Here is a 19,635-nt window from a genome sequence, read left to right on the forward strand (position 1 = left end):
TGCATATACATACTAGAAGGTAACACACACACACACACACACACACACACACACACACACACACACAAACACAGATAGATGCATACTGTACACATAGTCACACTCATCCATTCTGACTTTTACAGCTCTTGAAGAATATCGTTTGTTGAAATATTCAGTCATATCCAACAACCAAAATACCTAATAGCTGACAGTCCTATGATAGCCCTATCAAGACCATCCTGCTCTCTGCTCCTCCCAGCCCTTCCTCGTCAGAGGATTGAGCTAGAGTTCGATGGGAACTTCTACATCGAGTCGTCGTTTGAGTGTCGTTTCGACCACATCGAGGTGAGGGACGGTCCATTCAGCTTCTCCCTGCTCATCAACCGCTTCTGTGGCTCCCCCTGCCCCGGACGGGTTATCTCCACTGGACGCTTCATGTGGATCCGCTTCTTCAGCGATGAGGAGCTTGAAGGCCTGGGGTTCAGGGTGCAGTACACCTTTACAGCAGGTACTGAAACACTGGTTACACACCTTAAGTCGTTGAATGTGTCTCAGGTAACACCTTTACATACGCTTGTACTGCAGGTTTGAGGTCGCACATCTTATACAGGTCAAGTACGCTCACTGCAGATCAACTTCAGTCCACCTTCAGGGCAGAACACACACCTGGGCTTCAGACTCTGATAGCTCTGTCTTTCTCCTCACAGACCCAGAGTTCCATCTTCACACCGGTGGAATCTTAAATCCAATCCCAGGTAACAGCCACAATATGTCAACACTTCCTTTTTAACTGGAGTTGAGTTGAAATGTGCGTGACTGAAATACAAAATGGAGCTACTCACCCTCGTCCTCCCCTGTCTCTCTTTCTCTCCTGCTCTCCCTCTTTTCCCCCACTTCCTGTCTCCACCCCTCCCTATCTTTCCCAACTTCCTGTCTCCACCCCCCCCCCACCCCCCCCGTCAGACTGTCAGTTTGACCTGGGGGGTGCCGATGGGTTGATCCGCTCCAGTCAGGTAGAGGGGCACAGCAAAGTGAAGCCTGGCCAGGCAGTGGACTGCATCTGGATCATACGGGCCCCACCCAACTACAAGGTCTATACCACATCTATAACACATATATAACAAATCTATAACACATATTTTGCACATCTAAAACACATCTATTCCATATCTAAAACACACCTATAACACATATATTACACAGCTATAACACACCTATAATATATTTACTGTAAATATATCGAATGATTTCCAAATAGAATATGTCTCACCCCCTTTCTTATTTCTCTGCTCTCTCTCTCTCTCTTCCTTGCTCTATTCTGTTACTTTCTCTCAGTTTTTTTGATGCAGCCTTGCTTGATACACTGATCTAAACACCTCCCCTCCTCCCCTCCCACCCCCTCCCCCGCTCCTATCTCTGTGTCAGATCTACCTGCGCTTCCTGGAGTATCAGATGGAACACTCTAATGAATGTAAGAAGAACTTTGTGGCTGTGTACGATGGCAGCAGTGAAATAGAGGACTTGAAGGTAGGTGTTGTGTCTGAACTTGTAAAGAGGAGAGGTACATGTACAGCTATGACTGTACTTCTATTGAATCTAAACACCTAACATGTCATGTGTCACCATGTTGCGTACTGTTATTCTCTCTTAATATTGTATATGACTCTGGTTAGAGTTACCGCCACAGTTGTTCAAATCCACGGCACCGGCAGTGTCATCACCATGATAATATGAGATTGAAAAAGGTGTATCATCTTCTCGTTCTTATTTTTTGGCATCCATTCTTCTTCTCAAATATTTGTTTTCAATGAAACTGATTGAATATGTATTGATGAGTTGAGTTTCTGTGTTGTTCAACCAAGGCCAAGTTCTGCAGCACGGTCGCTAACGACATCATGCTGGACAACGGGGTGGGCGTGATCAGGATGTGGGCGGACGAGACCAGCAGACTCAGCCGCTTCCGCATTCTCTTCACCTCCTTTGCCGACCGTGAGCGTCTTTCGATCCCTCGATACCTGGGCCATCCTCTCCCTTTACTTCTCTTCAATTCGCTCTCCCTCTCTCTCTTTCTCTCCCTCTTTCTCTTTCTATTTCTGTCCCTCTTATTCTTTATTCAGGTATCTTTGTCTCAGTTTTTGTCTATGGTTTCTTCTGTTTTCTTCCCTTTCTCAAAGTGAAGTATACCTTGACAAGTCATTGTACTACTCAAACCGTAAAACATAAATTGCACCCTCTTGTGGCTCATAATTCACACTACAGCTTCAGAAATCTGTAGAAATATCTCTGTGTGCTGTTTGTTTTTCAGCTCCCTGTCCAAGCACCTTGTTCTTCTGCCATAGTAACATGTGCATCAACAACTCCCTGGTGTGTAACGGAGTGCAGAACTGTATGTTTCCCTGGGACGAGGGCAACTGTGTAGGTATGTCCCAGCCACTATCCATTGACCCCTTGCCCCTCTTCCCCCACCATGTTAAAGAGATGTTGTTGTACAGTTGTCATGTTGTCTATGAGGAAAAACATGTTCTTGTACATTCCTGCCCCCCCCCCCACTCTCTCTCTCTCCCCTGCTTGCTCTCTCTCTCCCGCCCGCTCTCTCTCTCTCTCTCTCTCTCTCTTTCTCTCTCTCTCTCTCTCTCTCCGCCCCGCCTCTATCTCTCTGTCTCTTTCTCTCTATCTGTCTCCATACAGAGAAGAAGCCAAAAAGTGTGTTCCATGCCATCACTAGAACCCAATGCACAGCGATCTTAGTGTCTACAGGAGTGGTCTTGCTGCTCTTCGGCATCTCCATAATGGTGCAGGTCAAACAGCCACGCAAGAAGGTACTCTTACAAACCTTGTTATGGTATGGCATCATAGTCTTTTAGCAGACTTATATTACAGTTAACACATCTCAAATGCAGCGATCAAACCTACAGCACTGGTGTCGGAAGTCATGAAATCAAATAGAGATGATTTGTCATTATGTTTTGAAGGTGCTGGCGCGTAAGAGTGCCCTGTTCAACCGAGGTGACTTCCAGGACCCTCCTCATTACGAGCTCTTCTCCCTCAGAGACAAGGTGGACCTGATACTACACTTCACTATGCTTTTACTCTGTTGTTTTCAATCAGGTCTTTTACGACGCTTTACTCTTCGCTTTACTCAATAAAAAATGATACGTTTATTATTATTATTCATGGTAGTAATACTAGTAGTGTACCAATATTTTTCGATGTTCATTCTTCTAAGGAGCTGTCTGGGGACCTGGATGAACTGTCAGAGGAATTACAGTCCCTCCACGCTATGAGGCGCTCATCCGTAAGCTCACGTTGCGTCCATGAGCACCACTGTGGCTCCCAGGGCTCCATCAGTGTCAACCCCAGTCGAGGTGCACCCTCTCTGGGCATGGGCTCCATGGAGCTGCCCCCCTTCAGGGAAGACATGCAGAGCTCCTTAACTCCACTCGGGAGCTTGAATAGCATCCAGCGGAAGAAGAGCTGGCCTATCATGAAACAGGTAAGCCTGGACGGGTCCGTGGGGATGGTGGACCGGGGACTGGGAAGGCAGGATCGAGTGATGGAGGAGGAAGAAGAAGAGGAGGAGGAGGGAAGATGTGATGTGTATGTGTGCCGAGGAGGGAGCCTAAGAGGAAACTACGAGATGGCTCAGCGGAGGTCCATGTCCATGGACTTCTGAGAGAGAAGAGGAGGAAGATGGGAGGAGTGAAAGGAGAAAGAGGAGGCAGAGGACACATTAGTTTCTATGATGCAAACAAACTGTCTTATGTTTGCATATGTGCGTCCCTTTGGGTCAGAACAATGCACATCTATGTAGAAGAAGGAGAGGAGGATAGCAGAAAGGAGAAGAAAGAGGGGAAGAACAGAGCGCAGAAGAGAGGAGAGTTGGAGCCAGACACCCCATCTCTGTAAACAGACTCTCTGTGATACAACAATGTTTTATGTGAAGAAGATAAACATGACATGGGAATTGTGTAAACGACTTTAACTTCTTTTTACAACTTGTTTGGTAAACACCTCAAAACGTTAATATTTGATGTTGATGATGAGATTATAGTTTAATCTTTAATAGAAAATTAGGAGTTTATTTGAGTATTTATCAAATGTATTGATCCTCCTTCATACAATACAAGACAGGAGACAGACCATAGTGCGCAAACACTTTTAATTTGCCTGGTAAAATAGGCCTACTTTTAATTGAACAGAAATACATGCTACAGGTTACAGTCTGGGATTCAAACAACAACAGCAACTTGTTTTGGTAAACAGCTGAAGGATGGGGCTGCAGAAATGTAACCACTCTCAAATTCATAGACAGACCTATACAAGGATTGGCCATCCATGAGTCAAAATTATAGTTTTAACCATGTTTTTAAGCTATACAGTCTTTGTTAACAATGACATTGTTTACAAATAATGGCGTAAAACAAGCTTATGTTTTGGGTTCTGATGGGGTAAGACAGTTGAACTAAGCTGATGAGGCATTTATAAGTTATTCTTCAAGAATCAGTGGCTATATATCATTATTTGTAAAGTCCAAAAACGGATGTACCAATTCCAGATTGCCCCTTCAACTACTTTCCCTATGTAAATATGTTATTTCCCAAAATGTTTTGCATTTGTCAAGGAAGTTTCTTGGATTAGTCTGGTTTTGATTAATTGGGTTTCGTTATTAAAGATTTAAAGTACCAAGATATTTGTCTTTGTCTGTTTAGTAAGTGTTTGGTGCGTCCAAGCACCACAACTTTCCTCCAATACAGACCAGTAGGTGGAGATGAAATAGACAGTGACATGATGGATGTAAGGGTTGTCATTGGCTGTTGTTTTGATTGACAGTCACCCATCCTCCTGCTTCTCTCTGTTGAGACAGTGACGTGTTTACAAGGCTTCCTGTAGTAGGTGAGTCACACAGTCACACAGGTAAAAAAAAAAGCCCCTCTTAAAATCAGGAATGAACAACCAATGCACTGCCAATGGTTTATTAGGATCACAAGAATGGCCAAGTTTGGCAAAGATCGGGTAAACTACTCATTAACTCCTTGTGTGGGAGTTGTGTCTCTCTCTATCTCTCTGATCTACGTTAATGGCATGGTTTGGTTTTTGGTTTCTTTTATTTCCAGCAAGTACCTCTTGAAATTATTTAATATAATATGCAGTAGTTTATCACATACTAAAACCACCCAGCAGAGAGTGGTTGGCAGAGATTCTCCTCAAATTCTTAACTTTAATTGTTAATGTCTGATGAGACCATAGTTTCATTTTCAATCTGTTCAAAATCTGTTGTCAGACAACTTTGCAAGGGTATATACAGGGTATATATTATTATTATATAAAGTGCCCCGTGCAAGTAATGGTACAGTGAAGCATTTCTCTTCTTTTGGCTCTACACTTATATTACACTGATTTAACATTAGGATTTGACATCAAAAAGTTGTGAGGTTAATGTAAAGATTCTCAGCTTTTATTTGATGGTATTTGTGTACATATTATTACCACCATTCAGAAATTACAACACTTTTCATGCATAGTCCCCATATTTCAGGGAATATTTCAGGGAATTCTCACAGCAGTAGCAAAATATATTCTGAAGTATACAGAAACAGCTGAAGTACAGGCAAATGCCTCCTAATTCACTGGATAGCACTTCTTCATACAGTAAGACAATGACCCAAACATAATGCCATAGCAACTAGGTTGTTTTTCAATGCCAAAAAAGTTCTTCACTGGCCAAGTCAATCTTCAGATTTAAATCCAATTTAACATGCATTTCATTTCCTGAGGATAAGATTTTAGGCAAAAACACCTCAAAACAAACAACAACTGAAGATGGCTGCAGTACAGGCCTGGCAAAACATCATCAGAGAAGACACCCAGCATCTGGTGGAGTCAATGGGTTGCAGAGTTCAGGCAGTTATTGCATGCAAAGGATTGTCGACCAAAAACTAAAAATGAGTGCTTAATTTGGACATTTGATGATTCTGTCCCATCACTTTTGGGTACCCTAAAACAGGGGGACTATGCATAAAAAGTGTTGTAATTTCTGAATGGTGAAACCTAGCCCTATGTACGCAGATACCATAAAATAAAAGCTGAGAATCTCCACTTTAACCTCATAGTACTTGTTTTATTTCAAATCCAAACCATTAGAGTGTAGAGCCAAAAGAAGAAAAAAGGCTTCACTGTCCCATTACTTAGGCAGGGCATTGTGTACTGTACACTGACGACAATGATGGCATTTCAGAAACCTAGCTAGCAAGGTTGTTGAGGGCAGATGCGTCACACACTATTACACCCTCATCAACCAGAAAATACTGAAGCAATGCAACAGATCATTGACATAATTCACTAAGCATAAGTGTGAACTATTTTACCCCCCCCCCCCCCCCCAACACACACACACACACACACACACACACACACACACACACACACACACACACACACACACACACACACACACACACACACACACACACACACACACACACACACACACACACAAGGCTGTGAGGACAATGAGCCCTGTCATAACTGTTGGTATTTGACCCATTTCAGTCAGATATGATTTGAGATAAACAGCATGGACGTAGATGGAGCAAACATTAGGGCTTGGGCTGGTGGCATCCATCCAACTGGTTTATCATGGCAGAAGACGGTTTCGTCACCATCGCTCTAGATTAGCAAATGGGTCATTCATGCTGTACTGTAGAGAAAGGCCATTGGTTTGCTCAGGTTGTAAGAGTACCCACAGTAAGATACAGTGATGACCCAGGAATGACCCAAGCTGTTGTTGGTTTTTGTCAGGGCACTTTATCAGACTTATAACCTAAGGATAAAAGACTGATAAGACGGTGAAAAAGGAATTTGGGTCATGTACGAGTCAAATGTATGAAAGATACAGTGTGCAGCATTTCCACAAGCAAATAGCCTTCAATGTCTGTGATAATATCTGTGGTGGTAGTAGTAGTATTATTATTATTGTTATTATTATTATTATTATTATTACTTGTAGTTTTAGTAGTAGTAGTAGTTGTATTGTTATTATTATTATTATTATTATTATTATTACTTGTAGTTTTAGTAGTAGTGGTAGTAGTAGTAGTAGTAGTAGTAATAGCAGGTATTGTGTTTGTAATAATCACCACGGGACACAGTTGTAGCATCAACTCAACGTGCGTTTACTTATCATCACTCAGGCATCACACAACAATCGCAGTACAATCGAACACTGCTATTCAAACTCTGATGCATTGCTGCTAACCCAGTGTGCAGACATAACAGTAGGTGTATTAGTAGTAGCAGTAATGGACCAATTAAATAAAAGGAATACCCCAGTGCCCACTCTTTGGAGCAGTCCTCTACTACTGTCAGGATTGCAGAGTCATCTTCTGACGTAGACTAAAGACCCATCTCTTTTGGCTACCCCTGGGCTTCTCCTCCTCAGACTGCTCCACCTCCTAACAACCTATTGTACATTACCTGCACTTTTGAAAAAGAAGACTTTTCTTCTTTTTTTTAAACTCATAAAACACCCCAAAATTGTTTTCTTCCTTTCTCTATCACTGTGACTGCCACAGATGGCACTTGTTCTTTTTGAAGGTTTTACTTACGATGACTGAAGTATAGTTGATTCACTTACTTTGGCAAATGTACTTATTGTAAGTGGCATTGGGTAAAAGCGTCTTAAATCTAAATGTCAATTCTCTGATTATTATGGACTGATGTATTTTATGTTCATAGCCCTGTCCCTTGGTGAGTGACAGCTCCCAGCCAATCAGCAGCCAATCAAATTTGAAAAGAGCCCTGAGGCAGACTACAATACACACTGATGATAAGGGACGTTATCAGGTACAGTACTGCATAAGGACTCTGGTGTAGATAAGAGATATGAGCCTCAGCCACAGCCTTCAATGGTCAGGTGATCCTTTACCTAAAATCCAACAGACCACATACTGTGTCTACCCTCATCGTCCCTGGTTAAACATTAAACAGAAGTGGGCAATAAAGGGTGACCTCCACCTGTTTCATTGTGGTGTCTAGACCAATGTTTCCAGAAGGGACGAGGGGAGAGAGTCACATGCTAAACTGGACATGACACAGCAGAACACAGAAAAGTTCCTCTCTGCCATGTGCTGTACTGTATGTAACAATGCATTACAGGTGTATGTCTGAACTGTATATGTGGACAGATGACATGTTTATGTTGGAATGACACAAGATCACCAACAGATTAAACCATGAGTTAAGCACATGAGCTAATGTTGCCATGGCTCCCACCTTGAACCGTGTGGAAATAGAACAGAAGTGGAAAATGAACAGAATGCAGAAGGCAACTGGGTGAATGGCCATTTTTATGGAGTATCACAGAAAATAAACATCCAAGCGAAATGTGTTCCTGTATTTAACTGGCTACCAAACAAATTGTAAATGCTAAGATTCTGTACAGTACTGGTCAGTAAATAAATACAACATTATAACAAACAAAGTAAGTTTCAGCCTTACTTTAAGTGCTTTTTGTCTTCAGTTATTAAAGATAGATAACAAATGGATGTAATCATCCAACAGAATGCTGTGCATGTACACACTCACTCATGTACTATCCCAGCTGTTACAGACTGGGAAAGGAACCAATATGACAACCAGCTTTACATTGAGGAAGTGCTTTGGAAACCGTTGTGAGACCTATTCCACACTATAACATCATCAAATTAGCCTTTGACTATAAAGTGTTTTATCATCAATCATTTTTACCCATGATGTATGCTACTAATCAACCTACGGTGGCATCACCGTTGATGGTGTCAATCTATCAATCAACCATTACATTCAGATCAGTCAAATCTACATGTGATTGCATTTCTCTTGATTTCTCAATCTTCCACTACTAATAACATGGCAGGAATTCTAAAAATACTAACCTGAATCATTATGATGCCTGTATATATACGGTATATAGCTCTGAAATATGGTGCCTCAAGATTCACCTTCACATTTACATACAATCTATAGAACCTTTTACACCAATTTAAGCACCAAATGTCTCTCTATGTGAGCTGGGAATGAGGAAACTGACTTGAACTGTTATCTCTTAAAATCACAAGAAATGCATTTAAACGGAATGTAAAAGTGCCTTTACATTGGAGATCATAGACAATACAGCAGAGCAGTCAATGAAGGGATTTTCCATCCAGTCTCCATGCTTAAGGTCCACTCCTCTCTGCATTCTCCAATCATCAAGTTTAATGAAGTTCAATGGTCCAGAAAAGGAGTTGGGGAGGGTGAGCTGATCATAGGTCTGAGCCTATGTCTAGCTTTTATCCACACCACAGCAATGTCACAAGGATCAGGGGTTAGGGTTTTGTGGGTTCAGGGTCAGTGTAAGGTCTCCCTTAGTGATTCGTCAAAATAGGCCAGAGGGGCGTGGTTTTGCAACAGGGGCATCCTCTCCCCCAGAGCGGCCTCTCTGAAGTTGGGTCGCCTCCAGGCGTAGACGATGCTGTTCAGATAACCTTGCAGAGACACCGTCAGAGCCTGAAACATAGAAGGAGAATCAGTAGAACAGACACTCACTCTCAAAGAAACACACAGGTGGCTAGGTATCTCCAATCCACTTAAGGCTGGGGTGATGAACATGTAAGCAGGGAGAAGGTATGGAAGTACAGTAGAAAACTGTACTACAGTACTATACCTGTATGACGTAGAGAGGGAAGAGGTCCTTTCGGGGTATATTCGTCACAGACAGCACAAGGAGAAGAAGAGCTATGAAGAGAAGGAAAAGAAAGAAAATATGTCAATCTGATGTTATGACATTGAATTTAAGAGGAGGTGGACTAGGTGTGTGCATGCATGTGTGTGTGTATGTGTATGTACCTGGTGCCCAGCAGACGATGATGACCACCATCATATATTGAGCAGTAGAGAACATTCCTTTGAGTCTCCTTCTGGAAAGCCCGTCTCTCTCTACAGCAAACAATCCCTCCTCCTCATATCTGCGGTACCAGCTGCCCACCTTGTAGTACAACACCTAGTACAAGTACACACAACACGGATGGTATTACGACTAACCTATACTACTACTACTACTACTAACCTACAACATTCAATTAGAGAAGATCTATGTTACTTACTGTGCAGGACACTAGCACTAGTATAACAGCAATGAAGAGAAAGCATCGGGTAAAGAGGTCATGGGTTCGCTCCTAGAAAACAAACAAACGACAGTGTCTCATCGACCTTGTATGTGTCATGTGCTGTTTTATCATTCTGGATGAAAACATAGGTGAAGTAGAAGTTGCTTTCCTGCTGAATCACTCACATCATCTGAGCAATAGTCCCTCCAGATATGCAGAAAGAGGATACAGCTAGGAGGAAAAACAATCGAGGGTGTAAGACAGTATCTTCATTTGATTTCAGACTGATGTCAATGACTTTGTTCATATAACTATAGCCTTCAAGCCCTTGATGACACATAAACAACATTTCAAACACTTCCAACAACCTAGGGCGGGTGGTGTGTGAGTGTTCACCTTGTGCAGTATGTGCTGGCATCATCGTTGATGATGTTGGATGGCACCTGAACCGCTGGGAACAGCTTGGCGCCGGTTAGATGGGGAGTGAACACCAGGTAGAAAACCGTGGGCATGAACCTGTAATATCAGAGAGTACCTTCAGTCCACTGGCAGTAGAGACAGCGGGGCAACACGGTTAGCTAATGGTTAGCTTATGACGCATACTGTACGCTAATGACCAGAGAGCTGTACACCACAGGGACAGAGTCTTCTGAATAAGGACAGTGAAGGAAGGTTAAGAGCAGCAAACATATCTGCTAAGCAGAGGGGGACTAAGGGTTGAAAATCAAATAGCCTTACTTACCACACAAAGCCATATACTGGCACAGTCCCCATCCTCTTTCTACAGTGGGACTGTGAGCAGAGGCAAGGAGAGGAAAAAAGGGGGAAGAGATGGAGAGAGGCACATATCAAACACATGTTGTGGGAAAGGGTGTATGGGGTACATTATTATGAATTATACAACGGTTTGGTCAGAACAAGGATTATGATTGGCCAAGAAGCATTCAAAGCCACGTTACCTTGACAACAGTGGCTGTTTTGAGAACTATATTTCTGAGCGCAGGGCAGAAACTACCACAATATATCACAAAATAAATACTTACGGCGTTGTTTTCTTCTCACAATTCTTTGTTTTGTTTTGTAACCGTTGTATTCAAGCAATAAGTCACGAGAGGTCATGCTTTATTGTGAATAAAATCACTGCTGATGGGTTGCCAGCCCCCTGCTTCGTGTTGGGCCTAACAACTCCCCTGAAGCGCGGCCTCTCGTGCCTTATTGCTTAAATTCAGGAGGAGCGCTCAATGGAGGGCACTAGATGGCTAGATCCTCACCTCTTCACCCTCTCTGGGTCCCTCCCTCCATCCTTGAACTGCATAGGACTTGGACTCCCAGGCATACACCACCACCAGCAGAAATGACACGCAGTAAAACGTCTAGAACAGAAAGCACACGCATGCACACGCACACGCACGCACGCACACACACACACACACACACACACACACACACACACACACACACACGCACACAGTTATGAGTCTCAGTACAACTTTGCTTTGTCATGCTCAATGCATTGTTTACTCTACAAATTGCTTCTTTATGACAAGGTGTACCCAACCCTGAACCTATTGACCAGTTCATCCACCCAACATGTACTATGAGTTTCAGACTGCTGTGATGTATATGTACACTCACTGAACACTTTATTAGGAACACGTGTACATTTTCTCATGGCAGAGGTGGTGTAATAGTGTGGGGAATGTTGTCTTGGCACACTTTGGGCCTGTTAATACCAATCAATCATCGCTTGAATGCCACAGCCTATTTGAGTATTGTTGCTGACCATGTGCATCCCTTCATGGCCACAATTTACCCATCTTCTAATGGCTACTGCCAGCATGATAATGCACCATGTCACAAAGCGAAAGTCGTCTCAAACTGGTTTCATGAACATGACAATGAGTTCAGTGTTCTTCAGTGTCCTTCCCGGTCACTGGATCGGAATCCAGTAGAGGTAGAACGGGAGATTCACACCTTGAAAGTGCACCTGAAGAATCTGCAGGAATTGCGTGATGCAATCATGTCATCATGGACCAGAATCTCAAAGGAATGTTTCCAACATCTTGTGGAATCAATGCCACAAAGAATTGAGGCTGTTTTGAGAGCAAAGAGAGGCCCTACCCAGTATTAGTATAGTGTTCCTAATAAAGGGAGGCCCTACCCAGTATTAGTATAGTGTTCCTAATAAAGGGAGGCCCTACCCAGTATTAGTATAGTGTTCCTAATAAAGGGAGGCCCTACCCAGTATTAGTATAGTGTTCCTAATAAAGGGAGGCCCTACCCAGTATTAGTATAGTGTTCCTAATAAAGAGAGGCCCTACCCAGTATTAGTATAGTGTTCCTAATAAAGAGAGGCCTACCCAGTATTAGTATAGTGTTCCTAATAAAGAGAGGCCCTACCCAGTATTAGTACAGTGTTCCTAATAAAGGGAGGCCCTACCCAGTATTAGTATAGTGTTCCTAATAAAGAGAGGCCCTACCCAGTATTAGTATAGTGTTCCTAATAAAGAGAGGCCCTACCCAGTATTAGTATAGTGTTCCTAATAAAGGGAGGTCCTACCCAGTATTAGTATAGTGTTCCTAATAAAGAGAGGCCCTACCCAGTATTAGTATAGTGTTCCTAATAAAGAGAGGCCCTACCCAGTATTAGTATAGTGTTCCTAATAAAGAGAGGCCCTACCCAGTATTAGTATAGTGTTCCTAATAAAGAGAGGCCCTACCCAGTATTAGTATAGTGTTCCTAATAAAGAGAGGCCCTACCCAGTATTAGTATAGTGTTCCTAATAAAGAGAGGCCCTACCCAGTATTAGTATAGTGTTCCTAATAAAGAGAGGCCCTACCCAGTATTAGTATAGTGTTCCTAATAAAGGGAGGCCCTACCCAGTATTAGTATAGTGTTCCTAATAAAGAGAGGCCCTACCCAGTATTAGTATAGTGTTCCTAATAAAGAGAGGCCCTACCCAGTATTAGTATAGTGTTCCTAATAAAGAGAGGCCCTACCCAGTATTAGTACAGTGTTCCTAATAAAGGGAGGCCCTACCCAGTATTAGTATAGTGTTCCTAATAAAGAGAGGCCCTACCCAGTATTAGTATAGTGTTCCTAATAAAGAGAGGCCCTACCCAGTATTAGAATAGTGTTCTAATAAAGAGAGGCCCTACCCAGTATTAGAATAGTGTTCTAATAAAGAGAGGCCCTACCCAGTATTAGTATAGTGTTCCTAATAAAGAGAGGCCCTACCCAGTATTAGAATAGTGTTCCTAATAAAGAGAGGCCCTACCCAGTATTAGTATAGTGTTCCTAATAAAGAGAGGCCCTACCCAGTATTAGTATAGTGTTCCTAATAAAGAGAGGCCCTACCCAGTATTAGTAGTGTTCTAATAAAGAGAGGCCCTACCCAGTATTAGTATAGTGTTCCTAATAAAGAGAGGCCCTACCCAGTATTAGTATAGTGTTCCTAATAAAGAGAGGCCCTACCCAGTATTAGTATAGTGTTCCTAATAAAGTGTTCGGTATGTGTATGTAAACATGCATGTATTGTGTATACAATGATACAGCATAATATCAGTTGTACTGTAGATGAATAACCCAGGACCACTAGCAAACGGCAAACTGTTGTTCAGAGCCCACTCTACAACACCAAGGAATAGCTACATTTCTGAATGCTGGCCATCTTTAGTAGTTAAAGTTCAGTTAGAAAAAGCATCCAAAGACAAACACCTATTTAGACCTTTCTATTCATTTGGATGTCAGTGGCCTTAGCATGACTCTAGAGACGACCCTGCTCTTCCCCTCCTGCTGCTTCTTTCCATACGGAAACTGCAACGTAAAAGAACAGGTTTTCTTTCTTCCTTGTTTTACTGCAGTGCATAGGTGATGTTGCATTTCAGAGCTGCAGTTACTCAACGGTGATTCAAACGGTGAGGTAAAATTAAGCAATAACACACAAGAGGGGGTGCAATATTGTGGATATCGGAAAGGCTGTGATGCGGTCAGAGGCACGATGTGCAGCTGAGTGCCGTCACAGCCGTTCCAAAGTCCTTGATCTACAGTAGTACACCCTTGAGTGTGTTATTGGTTTTATGCAAGGGGAAATTCTGACAAGTCATGGCGCTCGTGGGGGTTTTTCAATATTGACATGTTATATTGGTTTATGGTCTCCGCCTATAAAAGTTCTGGAATGCATGATCTAATATGATTCCCATGGCAACCCAGTAAACAAATCTCTCCCAGGCTGGCTTATAAAAGCTAGCTAGCCAGTTCGGTTTTTTCTGAGGAGTGTATAAGGATAACAAAAACAAAAACGACGTTTTAAAAAAGCCACAATATCCTGAAGAGTGTTCATGGCGTATGTACACATTTTGAAAGTGAAAGTGATGAGGTAGCCATGCCGATATCATATGATGAAGCCATCATATGATGAAGCTGGAATGCTTCACGGCCAATCACAATGCATGATGCATAATCTTGATTTGATCAACCCAGTATGATTTGATGCATACAGTATGCCATAGACTAAAGGCTCCCTTTGCAGCTCCAATGTCATACTATTCAGTCTATTTAGTATTCTAAAGTATACTAATAGTCTATTTAATATTTCAATGCTACAGTATCAATTAACTTTGTATTAAAAACAAGCAATTTGTTGTTGTTTTTTTCAATTTCCTGTATGTGAAAGTGACAATGTATCTTACCAGTGACAGTGGCAGTGCGTGTTCACAGATGATCACACTGTTGGTGAGGTTGTGTGTCATAGACTGGTAGAGGTTCATACCACTGGTGAACATGAGGATGAGTGCAGCCAGGAGGTCTGCTAGGGCAAGCTGTACCAGGGGCATCACCTACAGAACAGAACAAGGGAAGGAGAGAAAGACATTGTAATGTCTGCGTAATAATAATATATATGCCATTTAGCTGACGCTTTTATCCAAAGCGACTTACAGTGAGTGCATACATTTCAGTATATATGATACCTGCAGGAATCAAACCCACGACCTAAGCGTTGTTAGCGCCATGCTCTACCAACTGAGCCACAGAGGACCTGCGTGTGTGTGGTATCGCGTAAGAATGACATTTTCTGGCTTACAGCTGATAGTAATTGCGTGGGTTCAGGTGTGATGTGCAAAGTCAACTGTTGAGACCACATCTTTCGATAATTGAATACAAAGTGCACAAGGGAGAGAGACAGCATATATGGTACATAGCAAGGCACCAAGGAGCTCTGAGGGTTTAAGATCAAACTACATGCAGTGGAAAAGTACCAGAGACAACAAATTGAATGACCTCACTCAGCTACCCTCTTGCTCTCTGTCTAATCATATGGACTGCCCATTCTGTGGCCACCATGCTTGCCATGCTGACTATAGGAATGGCTCCAGCAGCTAAGACAAACACACACACACACACACACACACACACACACACACACACACACACACACACACACACAGACACACACACACACACACACACACAGACACACACACACACACGCGCTCTAATTGACCCACCTGTTCCTGCAGATGCCTCCACCTTGCTATGGAAACCACCAGGACAGAAAAACTCCCAATTAAACTGCAAAATAAAACAATAATTCAGAAACAATAATGTAATGCATTATTATGCCATTCAGGGGCTATGAAGCAGTTTAACCTGTTAAACCACATCACATGAGCCATTAAAATATCTAGCTGGTCACTAGTGGCAAATCTAGATTAACCTTCCCAGTCATATAGTATCTCTACAGAAGGCCCTACCACCCCCTCTCGCTTTCTCCTTCTTTTTTTCTTTCCCCCTTTTCTCTCTCGCTGTCTGCACATGCGGTATTGAACAGAGTGAGGTAGTGTGCTAAAAGCCTAAGGTTAGTCCTATCTTATCATAGTAACTTCTACTAGCCTGCTTACGCGCATAAGCCGTTATGATTACAGTTTTTGTATACACACAAACAATGGAACGATACACACAATTCTGAAAACTTGAAGCTCATGTATTAACAACAACACTCCAGACTGCTAAACTCTAAGCACAATTCCATTGTTTCCACTGTTTTTCCATTGTTGAGGAGGAAGAGGAAGGCGAGAGAATGTCTAATGAAATCCGCGCAACTTCGGTTGACCATGTACTCAATCATGGCCTAACAATGACTGAAGCTGGGCAGCGAGTCCAGACGAATTTGAGCCGCTTCACGGTAGCCTCAGTTATCCGGGCATTTAGAGATGAGAATAGGTAAGTAACCACTTCAGTAGTCTTCTATACTCTGTACAGTAATTACAGTAATGCAACTTTATGGTTTCTATGGATATCCACAGTGCTTAGAGTAATGTATAGTGTAATGTTGTTTTGTCTTACATAATGTTGTTTTGTATTATAATATGGCAGTATTGTATTGTATTATAATATGGCATGTCTTTATACTGTATGTACTATAAAATTGCAACCTATTTTGGGACAAACCCTAAACTTTAAAAAAGGAAACAATTTCTACACAGTTTTGAATATGAATATGTAACATGGCCTCATGAAGCCAAAACATATATAAACAGTATTTTGATGGTAGTGTTTTAAGTTTATCACACCAGTGTTTAACTGATGCTCTGTAAGAGATATTCATATGATGGCTGTGTGTATAATTTTGGTGGAAAGAATCCGTTTTGAGAAGAGAGAGTTTTGACAAAATGGTTAACTGTTTTCAATTTAGTGTTTTGAGAAACTGAGCTAGTTTCAGGAAACATGTTTAAATGATTAGGAAAAACTGGAACACGCTGTAAGCTACTCATGTCGCTCTACCGGTTTGACTTCTCACGTAATGTGAAAAAAGCGAGAAGGTAACTTTTAAACTGTGTAGCCTACAATAGACATTTTCTAATCTAGTCCTCACTGAGGCTAAAATGTGTTTATTATGAAAAATAAAACATATTTTTATACTAGCTTATAGGTGGCTGGTGTTCTGTACACTCTAAGAGACGAGTGTATACATCTCCAGCATGTGCCATTTAGGTCAGCTTACCTTATAGACAGCGACACCAGATACACAGTGGAGAGAGCGTTGATCTGAATGAAGAGATTCAAAAGCATGTCACTGATTAGATGAAAAAGTTTTAGCGTGAGAAAATTACTTGTTTAAAACTCCTGCAGCGTCGCATTCAATCACTAGTAGCCTTACGCAGACAACGGCTATGTACATGCTATAATAAATATTTGAGCTCATTTAAACGGCTGACTTAGTTATAACTAGTGAATGAATAGTGCTTAGTGGGTAAAAGATTCCATACCTGGCCGACATTCAGTGTGCCATTCTGAGATTCCATGGTAAAATATCCACTAATTCAAAGACAACCGATATCCAGCGCACACCCCTCTTCTGTCTGTGATAAATAGATGTGCCGCACAGCTATGACTTTTTTTGTTCATAATCCTGAGTGTTTTATTGACAGCATGAGTATGCGGCTGCACCTTGAACAGAGTGGTCACGTGTCGACTTTATACCTGCACAACGAAAAGCCCCCTACTCCCCGGCCCCCTCTCTTTCTGAAATATGTAATTTCTTGAGTTCCTATTTTTACTTTCTACTTTGTGTATGCGCACGCGTAGTTGCGGCGTGAAACCCATGCAGGGAAAGTTGTGATATTCCTTCTTGCTGCCTGTCTGTCAAATAATCTTCCGTCTTCAGGAAGTGGAGAAGAGAGGGAATTCACACTTGGGTATTCCAAAGAATTCTAGGCTCATAGGTCTATCTTCGTTTACTATAGCTTACTGCGAATATAGTTCAAACCTAGAAATGCCATTTCCACTTCTACATTGGTCAAAAATAAAAACGTAGGCCAGAACAAATACAGAGGAAAGTAACACAATATTAGGAGAGAAAGAGTTATGACTTTTTAGCACATAAGAACAACTCGCTGTCTTGCACACTAGATAACAAACACAGAAATATGAGCCATAGCCTATCCTTTTGTTGTCTCCCACGTTTATCTCACCTGAATAGAAGAATGTGTCAGGTGTTGCCTAGGATTGCAACCCCCCCCCCCCCATTGCCTATTGCCCTTTTTGATTTTTTTTTCATAAATTCTAGAATTGTTAATTGTCTTGTCATCTGAAACACATAACCTTCAAAACACATGGACAATATACTGTTTGTATGTTATACAAAATATACATACTACATACTATACTACTACACTTTGACTCACTCTGAAAGTAGCTAGCTCCTCACCTACACTACCTGCTCCTCACCTACTCTACCTGTTCCTCACCTACACTACCTGTTCCTCACCTACACTACCTGTTCCTCACCTACACTACCCCTGTTCCTCACCTACACTACCTGTTCCTCACCTACACTACCCCTGTTCCTCACCTACACTACCTGTTCCTCACCTACACTACCTGTTCCTCACCTACACTACCTGCTCCTCACCTACACTACCTGCTCCTCACCTACACTACCTGTTCCTCACCTACACTACCTGTTCCTCACCTACACTACCTGTTCCTCACCTACACTACCTGCTCCTCACCTACACTACCTGCTCCTCACCTACACTACCTGTTCCTCACCTACACTACCTGTTCCTCACCTACACTACCTGTTCCTCACCTACACTGCCTGCTCCTCACCTACTCTACCTGTTCCTCACCTACACTACCTGTTCCTCACCTACACTACCTGTTCCTCACCTACACTGCCTGCTCCTCACCTACTCTACCTGTTTCTCACCTACACTACCTGCTCCTCACCTACACTACCTGTTCCTCACCTACTCTACCTGCTCCTCACCTACACTACCTGCTCCTCACCTACACTACCTGTTCCTCACCTACACTACCTGCTCCTCACCTACACTACCCCTGTTCCTCACCTACACTACCTGTTCCTCACCTACACTACCTGTTCCTCACCTACACTACCCCTGTTCCTCACCTACACTACCTGTTCCTCACCTACACTACCTGTTCCTCACCTACACTACCTGCTCCTCACCTACACTACCTGTTCCTCACCTACACTACCTGCTTCTCACCTGCTGCCCACCTGCACTACCTGTAAGACCTATCACCTAGAAGACAATTTGACACACACACACACACACACACACACACACACACACACACATACACACACACACACTCACTATCTATCTATCTATCACTACTGCTATTTATTCCTGTATTCTATTGCTCAATTTATCTTACATGTATTGCCTTATTTGCACTTATGCCTATACACGTATTTTCTATTGTGTTATTATTGCATTTGTATTCTTACGTCCTGATATTTGCACTGTTGAGAAGAAGCTGGCAAGGTAAGCATTTCATTGTACTGTTAAGCTGCCCCCACTTGCACTGCCAGTGATTTGTCTCTCCATCTTTTCCACTGTCAATACAGCTGCTGTGACTAAGGTCAGCCCACCACATGCTCTCGAGATCCTCTCCCTACATCCTTGGCCAAGACCTGCATGCCTGCTCTGGCACCATCTCTGACAGCCATTATCAATAAGTCCCTCACCACCAGGCTTGCTCCATCTGAACTGA

The 19,635-nt window shown here is 42.4% G+C and overlaps 2 protein-coding genes across 3 annotated transcripts in view; one reads left to right on the top strand and one right to left on the bottom strand.

Moving 5' to 3' along the window:
- Positions 1–4,597, top strand: part of neto2b (neuropilin (NRP) and tolloid (TLL)-like 2b) — a gene marked incomplete at its 5' end in the record, with an annotated part of 4,944 nt that extends 347 nt beyond the window's left edge. Inside the window, 9 exons of the mRNA XM_083666451.1 lie at positions 242–490; positions 690–737; positions 946–1,073; positions 1,408–1,509; positions 1,845–1,971; positions 2,288–2,401; positions 2,671–2,801; positions 2,955–3,038; positions 3,209–4,597. Of these exons, the coding sequence (XP_083522577.1) occupies positions 242–490; positions 690–737; positions 946–1,073; positions 1,408–1,509; positions 1,845–1,971; positions 2,288–2,401; positions 2,671–2,801; positions 2,955–3,038; positions 3,209–3,655 (1,430 nt within the window). The 3' untranslated portion in view covers positions 3,656–4,597. The remainder of the gene's footprint in view (positions 1–241; positions 491–689; positions 738–945; positions 1,074–1,407; positions 1,510–1,844; positions 1,972–2,287; positions 2,402–2,670; positions 2,802–2,954; positions 3,039–3,208) is intronic.
- A 2,557-nt stretch (positions 4,598–7,154) lies between these two features.
- Positions 7,155–17,664, bottom strand: LOC310802791 (transmembrane protein 116). Of its 2 annotated transcripts, XR_014554160.1 has the most exons (13): positions 17,376–17,664; positions 17,111–17,154; positions 15,615–15,678; positions 14,799–14,945; positions 11,378–11,479; positions 10,849–10,898; positions 10,503–10,622; positions 10,292–10,337; positions 10,104–10,175; positions 9,847–10,000; positions 9,665–9,735; positions 8,949–9,507; positions 7,155–8,911 (listed from the first exon to the last, which is right to left on the bottom strand). XR_014554160.1 is itself a non-coding variant. In XM_083667347.1 (12 exons), exons 1-12 carry the CDS (start codon positions 17,409–17,411, stop codon positions 9,349–9,351), a joined length of 1,065 nt encoding a protein of 354 aa, XP_083523473.1. In that variant the 5' UTR covers positions 17,412–17,664; the 3' UTR covers positions 7,155–9,348. The 2 variants fall into 2 exon arrangements, 1 of the variants encoding a protein (XP_083523473.1); XM_083667347.1 differs by having other exon boundaries at positions 7,155–9,507.
- Positions 17,665–19,635: the final 1,971 nt, after the last annotated feature.

The sequence above is a fragment of the Argentina silus genome (assembly GCF_951799395.1).
Source record: "Argentina silus genome assembly, chromosome: 3".
NCBI classification, from domain to species: domain Eukaryota; kingdom Metazoa; phylum Chordata; class Actinopteri; order Argentiniformes; family Argentinidae; genus Argentina; species Argentina silus.

Coding starts and splice junctions, on each gene's coding strand:
- LOC310802791 (XM_083667347.1), bottom strand. CDS start 17,411: ATGGAATCTCAGAATGGCACACTGAATGTCGGCCAG. Junction 10,338..10,502: donor GCCAGCACATACTGCACAAG/GTGAACACTCAC, acceptor TTTTCCTCCTAG/CTGTATCCTCTTTCTGCATA. Junction 9,508..9,664: donor TCCCTCTCTACGTCATACAG/GTATAGTACTGT, acceptor TCTATGTTTCAG/GCTCTGACGGTGTCTCTGCA.